The 14,885-nt window shown below is 41.7% G+C and overlaps 1 protein-coding gene across 5 annotated transcripts in view; it reads left to right on the top strand.

Annotated features, from left to right (window-relative positions):
- Nucleotides 1–14,885, top strand: part of optn (optineurin) — a 61,854-nt gene that overhangs the window by 25,844 nt on the left and 21,125 nt on the right. For 4 of the 5 annotated variants that reach the window (XM_059987279.1, XM_059987281.1, XM_059987278.1 and 1 more), the window contains exons 4-6: nt 1,174–1,365; nt 8,380–8,450; nt 12,146–12,277. In XM_059987279.1, the coding sequence (XP_059843262.1) occupies nt 1,174–1,365; nt 8,380–8,450; nt 12,146–12,277 (395 nt within the window). The remainder of the gene's footprint in view (nt 1–1,173; nt 1,366–8,379; nt 8,451–12,145; nt 12,278–14,885) is intronic. The other variant, XM_059987282.1, reaches the window with a different exon arrangement.

Below are 14,885 nucleotides of genomic sequence, written 5' to 3'. Positions count from 1 at the left end.
TAAGTTTCAGAGGTACGCAAGCTAATGATACCACTGTTTTTTGTTTCCCAGTTCTTTTACATTTGGGGAATGTTGGAATTTAAAGGGGGAGAAGTGTTGTAATGTGAGCATTATAAAGATAGGTTGATACCAATTAGGATAATGGTGATGTAGCGGTGCTCCCGCTGCGGAGAGCTGTTTCTGGGGGGAGGTTGTTTCATGGTTGCGGGGTTTTGTTTCCTGGTCTTTTCTGCCCGGAGTGCATTTTTCATTTTTTTTTTCGGGATTTACTGGGAAAGTCTCAAAGATCGACCAGTCAATTGTGATCGACCCGTTAGCGACCACTACCTTGCAATATTAATTCAAAGTTCAAAGTAAATTTATCATCAAAGTGCATATATGTCACCCTGAGATTCATTTTCCTGAGAAACAACATTCCTCCGGACCATGGTGCATACACAATGCATATATCCCACACAGCACAAACAACAAAATATTACCACAAGCAACTTAATAAATTATAATTAAAGATGAATGTGAAGTGTGCAGCACAAGTAAACAGCAAGCTGTCTTGGGAGAAGATGATGTTACCCAGTTTAGCAGTCCTAGTCCTGATGCTGCTGTATCTCTTTCCTGACGGTAGTGAATCACAGATCATGGGATGGACGGTAGGGATCTTCAGTGCTTTGTTCCCTTTATGTTCAGTGTCCCCAGTAAATGCTGCTGTTGTACAACTGCTGTTTATTCAAGAGCGAATTTGATGATGTGGTTTAAGCTAGATCTGGCAATGCAGTCATGAGTCGACAGTGGCCAAGCACACAATCCTGGGGCAGGGGCACCAGTGCTCAGCATGATGGATTGCTGCCAACTTGGATTCATTGAGATCTTCCCTCCAATAAGTCCAAGATCCTGTTACAGAGAGGGGTGTTGAGTGCCAATGAGGATTATAGTTTGGCATGGACTAGATGGGTTGAAGGGCCTATTTCAGTACTTGAGTGCTCTGACTCAAAATGTGCTTTCTATCTAAAACTCTATGCTTTGGCATCCAGGGTTCTTCAATAATTGATAGTGGAGTAATATTTTACATGGCCTTTTGGAATGATTGGACTTTGAACTCAATTCCTTCCAATTAGATAATTCTAATAACTTGTAATGTGTCAGATTTTAATTTAAAAATGTACATTTTTAATCTAGGGAATATCCAAAGATGACTTGCTCAATAAAAGTATGAGTTCTAATCTGGTGGAACAGGATGTTCAACATCTGAAAGCACAGATTCACAGACTGCAGACAGAGAAAGCTGATTTGGTAGCCATGAATTCAGAACTCCTTGTGAAGCTGGGTACTGCTTCGTCAGAAGATTCATTTGTTGAAATTCGAATGGTGGTATGTGGAAAAACTTGTCTGGAAATATATGTAACACTCTGGTTAAGAATTTTACTGCTATGCTGTAGGTATTTCATTTTGGCAGTTCTGAAAGAGCAGTCCATTCTGCTTTCAGTTTGCTTGGGTTTGGGTTAAGATAAAGGGTTTTGTTCAACTTAGGAATGTTGTGTCAGCCAATCAAAATGGTGGAATTGGGTGAAGGTTCTAGAGAGCGCTGGGCGGAGAGGTTTCTGTGACACTCTGGTGTGGGTCGAGGTCTTTTAGGCGGGAGCTGATAGAAAACAGGAGGAAAAGTAGCCTGTTGCACAGGGTGCTTTGTGCAGATGAATGGCTTCAAGAAGGAAGGACCAATACACCCATGGGGGAGCCCATTTGTTTGAGATATATTTTGAGCAACTTTCGGAAGGTGTGAGCTTTCACACAGACCGAGAGTCTAGATTGTGGGTTAAAGACAACGTCAATTTGAGCTCCAACTTGTGTGCACGTTTGGACTGGGTTAACTGTAATGGGCCTTTTTAATTATTTTTTTCCTATTAACTGTTAGACATTTGTAAATATATCTTTATTTATCATTGTATGCAGTGTATAATCAGGTATTTCTTGCTGATGAGAGCAGTAATAGTATTCACACAGATCAGGGTTTGGGTGGGCGAGACTTCCCCAACTTCCCGGTTTTGGTGGGACCCAAATCATACTGGCCCTAGAAGCAGAGTCTGAAAAAGGTGGTTTTTCTCACTGTTGAGTCCAGTGGCTGTCAGTGACGGGCTAATGATCTGTGTTTCCAGAAATGCCTAGTACAAAGGGGGTTCAGACAGAACATGTTAAAATGTATAAGGAACAGGAACAAGAATCAGCTTGTGGGCCCTTAAAGCCTGAACCACCATTCAATAAGATGATGGTTGATCCAATTGCCTGAACTGTGCTTTCTCACTCTTGCCAATTCCATTGCAAACATTGAAGGTGAAGTGGTCTGTCAGTCACAATTTGTATTTTCAGTGTTATGAAATCCCGTAACCGGATCACTTACCAGCAAAGATAGAGAGGTCCGTTGAAGTCTGATGGTACTATTTTTTTAAAAGTCCTTATTTATGAAAGGGGCACAAAAATAAGATTAATACAAACATTCAGATAATATACGTAGTCACTACTCAATCTAAAAGCGTGGGTCTAATAATAACCATCAATAAGAAACAGCTCGATCGTTTGTCTAGGGCAGGGGTCGGCAACTTTTACCAGTGAAAGAGCCATTTGGACCCGTTTCCCACAGAAAAGAAAACACTGGGAGCCACAAAACTGGATTGACATTTAAAATGAAAAATAAAATAACACTGCATACAACATTTTTTTTGCCTTTATGCTATGTATAAACAAACTATAATGTGTTGCATTTATGAAATTGATGAACTCCTGCAGAGAAAACGAAATTACATTTCTGCATGCAACAAAAACCTGTTGAACTCCGAAAAAAAGATGTTGGGTTGAAGGTTACTTTTAAGTAATATACTCAATGTCTATTTGAGTCCTTCTTGTATTTATGAAAAACGCTGAACATAAATTGTCCGCCAGCAGCAAACCAAAAATAACGTCAGCCAGCTGTCAACCTGAAAAATAAAAGGACTATTTCACTGAACAATGAAAAAATATGAATATACATAAAATAATAGGCAATTAAAATATTTATCATACTTGGTTAATGGCTGTGCATCCTTTCCCCTGAGCTGTGTTCAGCGTGTTCAGGTGCTACCATGAAGTGCAGCTTTTCCAGCCACTCTGGCTGTTCCAGCTCAGGAAAGGTGAGCCCTTTGCTGCCCAGGAAAGTTTTCACTTCTTCCAGACACGCGACAAAGCGTTTCAGCACCTCCCCTCTGGACAGCCACGGGACTTTGCTGTGCAGCAGGAGATCAGAATATGCGCTTTCCAGCTCATCCAGTAACAAACGGAATTGACGGTGATTTAAACTTTTTGCCATTATTTTATTGACAATCTGAATGGCAACATCCATTACTTCTGTGCATTCCGGAGGAAATGCTTGAGCGCACAGTGCCTCTTGGTGCAAGATGCAGTGAAAAGTCAGCAGCTTTCTGTCCAGCGACTTCTGCAGTAAAGCCACAAATCCCTTGTGCGCTCCTGTCATACTTGGTGCCCCATCAGTAGCTACTGACACCAGGTGGGTGGTCTTTATTTTTTTGGCTCTTAAACAATTCAAGACAGCCTCACAGATGTACTCCCTCCCGTGTTTGGCCTTTTAGAAGTATCAACTTAATCATTTCTTCCTGTGGCCCGGCAGAGTTTACATACTGGCAGAACAGTGCTATTTGTTCAATATCACCTTAGTCTTTAGACTCGTCACAGGCAATCGAGTAGGCCACAGCTGAATTGATGTCTTTAATTTGCTGTCTTGTGATGTCTTCTGCCATTTTTATGGTTCTGTCTTTGACAGTCTTTGCAGAGAGGGGCATATCCCTGATTTTCTGCACAATTCCACTCTTGTTTTTAAAGTCCGTGAATAGATGTTCTGAAATCTTAATGAAAGATTATTTTATATATTCACCATCTGTAAACTGCTTCCTGTGCCTGACTATTTTCTGAGCGGCAACAAAACTAGTTGCCACTCAGTAGTTGATTTTCCAGACTTCATCCACTTCTTGAAATGATTTTTGCTCAGATCAACCTTCCGCATCAGTTCCGAAACGGCTTTTTTTCTCTCATCTCCAACTGGATATTTTTGAGCAAAGGCTGCGTGTTTATTCTGGAAATGTCTTGCGACATTTGACTGTTTGTTGTTTGTTAGTTTCTCATTGCATATTAAGCATACCGATAAATCAGTCTCGTCAGCAATGAAAGCAAATGAATCTGCCCACGTATCATTAAACGTTCTGTTTTCTTCAGTCACTTCTTTTTTTTAGAATTCTCCATAGTTAGCCTACCTTGGTTCGAAAAAATTAAAGAAATCGCGCACTGGCGGGTGTCAGGCATTGGCAGTGGTGAGGTATATTAATAGCGACAAAAAACACGTTTTATTTAGATTGTACAAGATCACCATAATCTTCAAATTTAGAATTACATTTCAAAAACTAACAAACTAACATAAAATACATTTTAATTAAATACTCATCATTTATTTTCCAAAGCTACAGGGAGCCGCAGCGCAGAGATGAAAGAGCCGCGGGTTGCCGACCCCTGGTCTAGGGGATAATATATTGTCCAATGGAAATATAAAAGTCACTCAAATTCCTGCAGGCTTCTGGCTTTCGGGGGGGGGGGGGGTGAGGAGAATGACCACTGGGTTTTCACTTGTTGGAGAGAGAGAGATTGGAGAGAAAAGAAAACTTGCCCGGGTCTTTATGAAGCAAATCCGTTGAATCGGGAGCGGGCTTCCCCGTTGTCAGCTAAAGCGGTCTTCCATGATTCCAGCCACAGATTCCAGGCCCGGAATCCAACGCACGTGGCTTCCTGCAAATGGCTTCCCGCTATCACGGGATCGCTAGCGTTTCTTCTGGTGCTTCTGAAGGGGTTGTTCCCCCCAGACCCTCCTTTATACTTCCTCACGGGGTCTCAGATGTCAATCAGGTTGGGATGATGCAATTGCTCTCTCAACCTGCCTACTTTGCCCGAGAGCTTGCACGTAGTATAGTTCCCAATCCACAAACGTGGTCTCCAGGAGACAATGGTCAATGTCACGTTATTTTGCATCGCGGTGGAATGAGGTATTCAGCATGTCTCTCTCTCCCATTTCCTGGGTCTATTCGGCACGTCTCTCTCTCCCTCCCATTTCCTGGGTCTACTGACCCCCCCCCCTTCAACTAGTGCTCTTGCGATTCTCACAAAGGAGGGGGCTACGGACATAACATCAGTGATTACACAACTTTTTTTTAACTCTCTGGGATAGAGGATTGTAAAATTCACAACTCTCTATATTTCTGCGTTCAAGAACTATGAGATATTGTTGCAGCTCTATGAAAACCTTGGTTAGACCACACCTGGAGTATCATGTTCAATTCCAGTTGGCTCATTAAAGGAAGGATGTGGAAGCTTTAGAGAGAGTGCAGAGGAAGTTTTCCAGGATGCTCCCTGGATTAGTGGCCATGTCTTAAGAGTATAGGATGAGCAAGCTAGGGGAGCGAAGGAAGATGAGAGGTGATTTGAGGTGTATAAGAGAAAAAGCATAGATCAAGTAGAGAGCCAGAGACTTTTTCACAGGGTGGAAGTGGCTAATATGAGGCGGCATAATTTTAAGGTGATTGAGGAAAGTATAGGGGGCATGTCAGAAGTAAGTTCTGAATACAGAAAGTAATTGGTGCGTGCAGCCCCCTGTCAGAGGTGGTGGTAGAGGCAGACATATCAGGAAGATTTAATAAACTCCTAGATAGGCACACAGATCATAGAAAAATATAAGGAGGAAGGGTTAGATTGACCTTAGAGTAGATAAAAAGGTCGGCACAACAGCACAGATTGAAGGGCATATATGGTATGTTCTACAGTACTGTGCAAAAGTCTTAAGCATCCTAGATTTTTCATATAAAGTTTGTTTTAGTTGTTTATTTTTTGTCTTCTGCATTAGTGAGGAGGTATAAAAGAGCAGGTTTTAGATTTCCAAATATTTGTTTTCCAAAAAATTAAATGTTAGAGTAATTTTTGTATTTTGTTAAAATAGCGTATTAAGTAACAGACTACTTATCAAATACAAATGTGATTACTTTGGAAGTATGTAGAGCAATGATGTAATGAGTTAAATGAACTAAACTGATTAACTAAAACAGGAATGGGTGTAGAAGGAATCAAACTAGGCAAAGGCCAACCAGACTAAAAGGTGAGGTTATGGCAGATATGACAGTTTAACCTTTAAATCATGAATTCTTACACCATAGCAGGAGTGAGCATAGCAACAAGACACAAGGCAGTCTTGCTGCATTAGCAAGATGTCTCCCAAGCAGACATTTTGCAGCAGACATCTTCAAGATATGCTGGACAAGCTCTTCTTAAGAGGCATTAAGAAACAGGCAAGTGGATCAGAAACGCAATGGTCGGCCAAGGAAGCTGACAAGATATAGCAAATTGATGTCCCTTCTAAATTGGAAGAAGTCCAGCATGCTATTAGCTTTAAATTCACAGAAACCACTGGAAGCCAAGTACACACCTCTACAGTCCAGAGAAGTCTTATCAAAAATGGCCTTCGTGGAAGGGTTGCTGCCAAAAAACTATCCCTCCAAAGTGGAAACAAAGCCAAAAGAGTCACCTACTCACAAAAGTACAAGGACTAGGGTGCTGAGCAACGGCACCAAGTGCTTTAGACTAACGAGTCAAAATTTGAATTTTTTGGCTCCAAGAGGAGGCAGTTTTGTCCGTAGAAGAGCTGGAGAGTGCGATGTGGATGAGTGCCTACAGCTAAGAGTGACACAACAGTTTGGGGCTGCGTTTCTGCAAATGATGATCTGGTTGGAATTTATGGAATCATCAATGCTGAGAAGTACAAGCAGATTCTCATCCTTTGCACAGTACCATCAGGGAGACATGTGGTCGGTCCCAGCTTCATTCTGCAGAAGGACAATGACCCCAAACACAAGGCCAAGGTCATAAAGAACTATTTTTAGTGAGAAGAACAAGGGGCTCTGCAACAGATGTCATGAACTCTGATCTCAACATGATCAGGGTTCTCTGGGATTACCTGGAGAGACAAGCAAGCGAGGCAGCCAAAGTTTGCGGAAGAACTCTGGCGGGTTTTCCAAAATATTTGGAAAAACCTACCAGCTGATTTGAATTAGGTTTCTGTTACTGTTTACGGCTCTTTATAGTATTTTTGATATTTAGAAACTTTTCCCTATTTTTGAAAGTATCTTCGTATATACAGTACTGTATATCCCTTTGGAGTCTATTTCCTTCTACACTGATACTAGAACTGGATGGATGCAAAATAGTTTATATTTGGGTCTTGTTCATTTTGAGCTGAGTCTGTCATTTCATTGTAATTATAGATGTTGAATAATGCCAGTGTAACAGGTTTATGAAGTATTCAAGGCCAGACCTGGGACCAACCCAGGTTATTTTTACATTTTACTTATTTTAGAATGGTGTTTAATGCAAATAGCTATTAAGGAAGTGATTGGAAAAGGAGAGTATAAACATGAGAAAGTCTGCAGAATCTAGAAATCCAAAGTGACACAAACAAAATGCTGGAGGAACTCAGCAAGTCAGGCAGTATCTATGGAAATGAATAAGCAGTCAACATTTCAGACCGAGACCCATCTTTGAATGTTGTTCATTCAAAGCTACCTGTTGTTTCTTCAATTGGACTAATTGAGAACAGTTTGGGACCAGAAAGGAGTACTAGAAGTTTAAAAAAAAAACACAATCTAACCTTAGCACATTGATCAACTCTGTTCATGGGTTCAGTGCCTGTGCCTTGGAGGTTAGCTACCGACATACCCACCTGTCTACTCTACCATTGAACCAGCACTGAGTCCAGGGGCAGAGCACAAACATCCTGAAGGGAGGATTTAAAAGTAATAATACATTGCTTCTAGTAATTTAAATTATTTCAGCATTTTTTTTTTAAATATTTTCATTGACATTCTTTGAACTGCTCTTAAAATCTGTTGACATCCAGCAACTTTTAAAGAAACTTTGGGGTCTCTGGCCATGAGTTGTCAAAAGACCATTCTTTGGTGTGTTCTAGTGCTGAGGCATTGGTCTGTTGCCTGAGATCCATTCAGCCCATGTGGACTATTCTGCTTTCCAGGGTGATTCTGACAGCTAGGTTCTGGTTATTCCTCCAGACCACGAATACCAAATGTGACCATGGCAAAAGTATTGAGGTGCTGAGTTGGTTTAAGTGTTGTCTAGCCTAATATTTCTAAGCTGTTATAAAATTAGAGTTTTTGAAAATGTTAATGTCAGGTTTTTTTTTGTTTGGTTTCAGTTCTAGAAAAGTCTCGTAATGAATGTTTCATGTTTAAATGTTTTGGTTTATTTTTCCCATGACATCAATGTCCCTCTAATTGGTTTTCTGTTCTGCAGGAAGCTATGGATGATGCTGAGTTAAAATCAAAGGAATTGGAGTGCAAGGATTCGGACAGTCCTCTAAAAATGCAAGTTACTTGTTGCAGATTACAGATGTAGTCAGACAGCACTGTGGTACAGCTCGTAGAGCTGCTACTTCACAGCTCTAGTGACCCGAGTTCAATCCTGATTTCCATTTTCTCCACCTGTGGGTTTCCTTCCACGTCCCCAGAAGAATGTTGTTTCGTTTAGCTGTATACATGTGTGTGGTTGAATGACAATTGAACTTGAATTTGTCCACATAAATTAGCCCTAGTGTGCAGGTGAGTGGCGGAATCTAAGGAGGACAATTGATAAAACAGATTAATCTGAATCAGTGCTTGATGGTTGCCATGGAATTGGTAGGTTGAAAGTGTTTGTTTCTATGCTGTAGGACGCTGACTTGGATTTGAAGGAATGTTTTCTGTTAATTACAATTTTGCTACTCTTTAGTTTATATTGCAGTCTGCACCATTAATACTACAAGACATGGGGGCTGAATTAAGCCATTCAGCACATTGAGTCTGTTCAAGCTGATATCTTTCCCCATGGTTCTGCCTTCTTTCCATAACCTTTAACACCCTTACTCCTCTATGATATGAACCAATCAACCTCTGTCATCTGCCGTCGATTGAAGTTGTTCAAATATCTTTTGAAAGATGTCATTTTAAGTATACTATTGAATTTACTGTTATTTTCTCCTAACTTACCAAGTGCAAGTACTGAGTAGAACTTGGATACTGTAACCTACACAGGGAGTGAAAAAAAACACACCTATCCAGGTCTGTGAAATACAGTGCATTTAGGTAGAGGCAGAGGCCTGAAAGAGATTTGAGAATGTGGACTGGAGAAAGGAATTCTCATGTAAATTGTACGATCCCTATACTCGCTGAAAAACAGGCCAAGAATCAGTGTTTGTCAACATGTATATTGAAGCCAAAGAAATTCATGCTCTTGGTTCATTTATCATTATGTCAGGAAGGCAGCAGCAAAGCATCTTCCAGACTATTCAAGTAATAAATCCCAGTTCTTAACAAGAGCCAAGTGAAATTTCCATTGAATCATCAACTGAAGTTTTACCTAAACTCAAAGATACCTAATGCTGATACCTGATACAACTGGCCTTAAATGCAAGTTAAATCTTGTAGCATAGCTGGGTTACTTGGACCAACATTGGCAGAAAGGGGAAAATACAGCCAAAATGAGACTTGTCACCTTGTGTACTACATTTACAAGAGTGCCCCTCTGGAATTAAACTAGTGGATGTTTGTGGGGTTTCGCTGTGAAATAATTAAATTATTTACAATCTGACTGGTTTGTTCTGATGCCAGTATGTAATTTCGTTCATATTTCTGGTGGTCCCTGTTTCACGAAGATGATCAGGTGAATGAAAAGGTTAACCTATGAGGTACTTTAATGGCTCTGGGCCTGTACTTGCTGGAGTTTAGCAGAATGAAGGATGGGATCTCATTGAATATTTAAATGTTTAGATCGAGTGGATGTGGGGAGGATGTTTCCAGTACTGGAGAAATCAAAGGCCATTGCCTCAGAATATAATGGTGTCCTATTAGAACAGATGAGAAGGAATTTCTTTAGCCGGAGGGTGGTGAATGTGTGAAATTCATTGCCACAGAGGCTGTGGAGGCCAAATGGCTAGGTATATTTAAAGTGGAAATTGATAGGTTCTTTATTTATTTAGAAACGCAGCACAGGCGCTACAGGCCTAACCAACTACCCCACCCAGCAACCCACCTATTTAACCCTATCGTAATCTTAGGACAATTTGCAATGACCAACCAACCAACCTATAATAGGTATGTCTTTGGACTGTGTGAAGAAACCAGAGCACCTGGAAGAAATCTGTGTTCACAAAAAGAACGTATAAAGTTGCAGACAGTGTCAGAATTGAACTCCAAACTCTGCCCTGAGCAGTTAATGCAACATTGTTTTAGCTACTCTGTGGTACCCCACGGTAGTGTAGTAAGGGTGTCAGAGGTTTTGGTCAGAAATGGGGTTGTGAGAGATACAAGTCAACCATGATGGAATGGCGCAACAGACTTGATGGGCCAAATGGTCTAATTCTACTCCTATGTCATGGTAAACTGATTTAAGATGAGAATCCATGGATCTTTATTTTTTGACCCTGGCCTGAAACTGTTTTTGGAATTGATATTTTGACCCTACATGGAGCTGATTCTGAACTACTGAAGCCTCCACTCACAGGAGAGGCAGCTGTTGGGAGGGAGGGAGGGAGAATGAAAATAAAATTAATATAAAATTCTTACCAAAGTTCTACTTTTGTTTAGAATGTTACATAGAACAGTACAGCACAGGAACAGGCCCTTTGGCCAACATTATCTGTGCCGATCATGATGGTGTATTAAAGTAGATCACTTATTTATTGCACATGATTCATATCCCTCCATTCTTTGTATATTTGTGTGTTTATCTAACAGCCTCTTCAACACCAGTATTGTATCTGTTATGATGTACAAAATGTGGCTGCCGGAAATGATCCCACAAATGTCAGCATAATAGGCAGTCTGATTTAAGACCATAAGAGATAAGAGCAGAATTAGGCCATTTAGCCCATCTAGTCTGTTCCACCATTCAATCATGGCTGATCCATTTCCCCCTCCACATCCCCACTCCCCGGCTTTTGATGTCCCATAATCCCATAACCTTTGATGTCGTGACCAATCAAAAACCTATGAATCTCTGGCTTAAGTACACCCAATGACCTGTCCTCCACAGTTGTCTGTGGTATTCCACAAATTTGCCACCCTCTGGATAAAGAAATGTCTCCGCATCTTTTTTTAAATGGATGCCCCGCTTTCCTGAGGCTGTGCCCTCTTGTGTTAAACTCCCTCACCATGGGAAGCATCCTTTACACAACTACTCTGTCAAGGCCCTTCAACCTTAAATTTTTCAACGAGATCTTCCCTCATCCTTCTAAATTCCGGTGAGTACAGTCTCTGATCTATCAAACATTCCCTGTTTGATAACCCTTTCATTCTTGGAATCATCCTTGTGAGCCTCTGATCCCTCAACGATGCCAGCACATCTTTTGGTGGAGTTGAGACCAGGGCGAAGTGCACTGCTCTACAATTGCCACCTGACCTGTCAGGTCAACCTGCGAGGGCAGATGGGGACCCCTCCCCGGGTGCGAAAGAGCAACACCCACTCAATGTTGTAGTGGAATCAGATCTATCTCATTAACTAGCTGTGTGCTAACCAATGCTTCTCTTTTAGAGACGTCCCTCTGAAGATAAAGATTTTAATGATTAGCTTTCTATGTCACATATATTGAAACACATATTGAAATGCATCATTTGCTTCAAATTAAATCAGAGAGGACAGTGCTTAGGAGCTGCAAGTGTTGCCACATTTCCAACACCAACATAACGTGCAGAGCTTTGTATGTTTTGGAATGTGGGAGGAAAATGAAGCACTTTGAGGAAACCCACACAGTCAAGGAAAGAACACACAAACACCTTAACAGCGGAAATCAAACAGCTATCTCACAGCTAGCACTGTAGTGCATTATGCTAGGCATCTACAATAGGGGGCCACCCTCTAATGAGTGTTTAAACCACTGGATTAATCTCCAGTGGGTTGGGCTTTTCTTTGGAATATGTGAGCTCAAATTATACTTGAGTAATTCACTGCCTGTGGAAAAATAAAGTGAACATTATACGTAATATGAAAGGAAGGTTTTAAACAGTTTTTTTTTACTTTGAAACAGGTCAAAATCTCATGACAATAGTGAAAAATGTTTGTCAGAGGAGTTAACAGTCAGACAACTACTTCATATGCTAAGGGACAAGACTGTGAAATTGGAAAACCTCGAACATGAACTTCAGTCTTGGAAGGAAAGGTAATGTTTCAAGCGTGCGTGTAACCAAGAAATTAAGTGAAATTAATTAACCAAGAAATTAACCAAAAAAAGTGAGAAGTATGAGCATATAATCAATTTCCACAGCAGCCTTGAGGGGCATGAGTGTACTTGTACACAAATCGCTGAAACTTAATGTGACTTACAACAAACAATTAGCAAAGTAACATGTACAAGTGCTGGAGGAGCTCAGCAGGTTAAGCAGCATCTGTGGAAAAGAATAGTTTACATTTCATGCCGAGACCCCTTCTCGGGACTGAAAAACAAGGTGGGAGGGGGGAAGAGGCCAGAATAAGGAAGTGGGGGTGGGGAAAGAGTATAAGGTTAAAGGTGATAGTTGAAGCCAGGTGGGTGGGGGGATGAAGTAAGAAGCTGGGAGGTGATAGGTGGACAAGCTGGAGAAGAGTGAATTTGATAGGTGAGGACCATGGGCAAAAACGAAAGCAGAGGAGCACCGGGGAGGTGATGGGCAGGTGAGCAGGCAAAAGGTTAAGAGGTGTCAAAGTGGTGAATTAAAGGGGGGAGGGAGAATTACCAGACTTCAGAGTAGTGGTCACCAACCTTTTTAAGCCCAAGATCCCCTACCTCGGCCTCAGTAAAAGGCAAGATCGACCCCACATAAATTAGTTACACACATGTGCACCAGGGCAGAAAAGACCAGAAATAAAACCCTGCAACCCGGAAGTAGAGATAATATATAAACACTGGGGGTACCCACCCTTTTTTTTGCACTACGGACTGGTTTAATATTGATAATATTCTTGAGGACCGGCCGATGGGGGAGGGGGGTGTTAAACATGACCGGAATACAGCGATACTCAAAGCAGGTTCCTTATGTCCAGTCTATTCTAGTTTTCACGGCTCTCTGTTTGCTCACATTTTTTCCACTGAGAAAACTCAGCAGGTTCGTCTCTAAGTGCTGTGTGCGTGGACTCAGGGTACTGAAGCAGTTTTGAGACATTGCCTCGTTAGACAGCCTCCGGGCCCGACTTCAGCCTCCCGCCCGCCGCCAGGTGCCTTGGCCAGGTGCGGCTGGTTGTGGGTGAGGTGAGAGGACAAGGTCAGGGCTGGTCTCCGTACCAGGGCCATGGAGGTCACAGTCCGGATAGCGTGGCCACGGAGCAGGGAGTACGACAGACCCCCCCCCCCCCCCCCCCCCCGTAAGATCTATTGCCCAACAAATGTTTGTTTCAGTAGATCGCAGCGTGGTAGCTGCTCTGATACTTATGAAACGCTGAGTCCGAATTAGGTTGTCTGTGAATATTTTAGCACTGGGTTCCCTACGAACATTTGGTGTGCTAAACAGGTTCAGAGGCAGCGGCCCAGGCCAGTAGCGACGGCACTTCCTGCTGGCCACCCGAGGGCAATCGGTGATCCCTGGTGTGAGGGTATCACTGCGTTTAGTCGCCTGATGACTTTGTGTGGGTTCAAGTTCAACAGTGGGCTGACAGGGAATGAGGAAAGGTGCAGCTGACTCATAGAGCTATACGCGTGCGCACTGGACAGAAAGAACAGAACTAAAACCCTGCAACCTGGAAATGATCTCTCAACAGTATTTGTCTATTTTTCTTTTTTTTTCGGGATCAACTGGGAAAGTCTCAAAGATCGACGGGTTGGAGACCACTACTTTAGAGAAATCAATGTTCGTGCCATCAGGAACTTGCGGCAGAACGAAAACTGTAGCTGGGACCTTAACATCCAAGGATTCACATTGTATCGAAAGGGCAGGCAGATAGGCAGAAGGGGTGGAGTGGCCCTGTTGGTTTTTTAAAAAAAAACAATTAAAATCAAATCCTTAGGAAAAGGTGATATAGAATCATAAGGTGTAGAATCCTTGTGAGTAGACCTAAGAAACTGTTATAGTTAAAAGACCTTGGTGCGAGTTGTATACAGGCTTCTGAATAGTAGCAAAGATGTGGGATACAAAGTCATGGGGGATTTCATTATTCAGGTAGATTGGGAAAATCAGGTTGGTGCCAGATCTCAAGGGGGAATTCGTAGAATGCCTTCAAGATGGCCTTTTAGAGCAGCTTGTAGTTTAGACTCTCAAGGGGATCAGATATTCTGGATTGGGTATTATGCAATGGACTGTAATTGATTAGAGAGCTTAAGGTAAAGGAAACCTTAGGGGAATGTGTGATCATAATTTGATAGAATTCACCCTGCAATATGAGAGGGAGAAGCTGAAGTGAGATGGATCAGTATTGTAGTGGAGTAAAGAGAATTACCACGACATGAGAGAGGAATTGGCCAAAGTTTATTGGAAGAAGACACTAGCAGGGATGACGACAGAGCACGATGGCTGGAATTTCTGGGAGCTTTTTGGAAGGCGCAGGATAGATAGACATCCCAAAGAAGTTTTAGTATTCTAAAGGCAGGTTGATAAAACCGCAGTGACCAAGGAAGTCAAGGCCAACATAAAAGTTAGAGCATATAATACAGCAAAAATTAGTGGGAAGTTACAGGATTAGGAAACTTTTTAAAAACCAACAGAGGGCAACCAACAAAATGATAAAGGAAAAGATGGAAATCGAAGGTAAGCTAGACAATAAAGATATCAAAGTTGTTTTCAGATATATAAAGAGTAAAA

Source organism: Hypanus sabinus, chromosome 13, assembly GCF_030144855.1.
Source record: "Hypanus sabinus isolate sHypSab1 chromosome 13, sHypSab1.hap1, whole genome shotgun sequence".
Classification (NCBI taxonomy): Eukaryota; Metazoa; Chordata; class Chondrichthyes; order Myliobatiformes; family Dasyatidae; genus Hypanus; species Hypanus sabinus.
The sequence above is the reverse complement of the archived record's forward strand: the minus strand, read 5'-3'. Positions and strand labels throughout refer to the sequence as shown.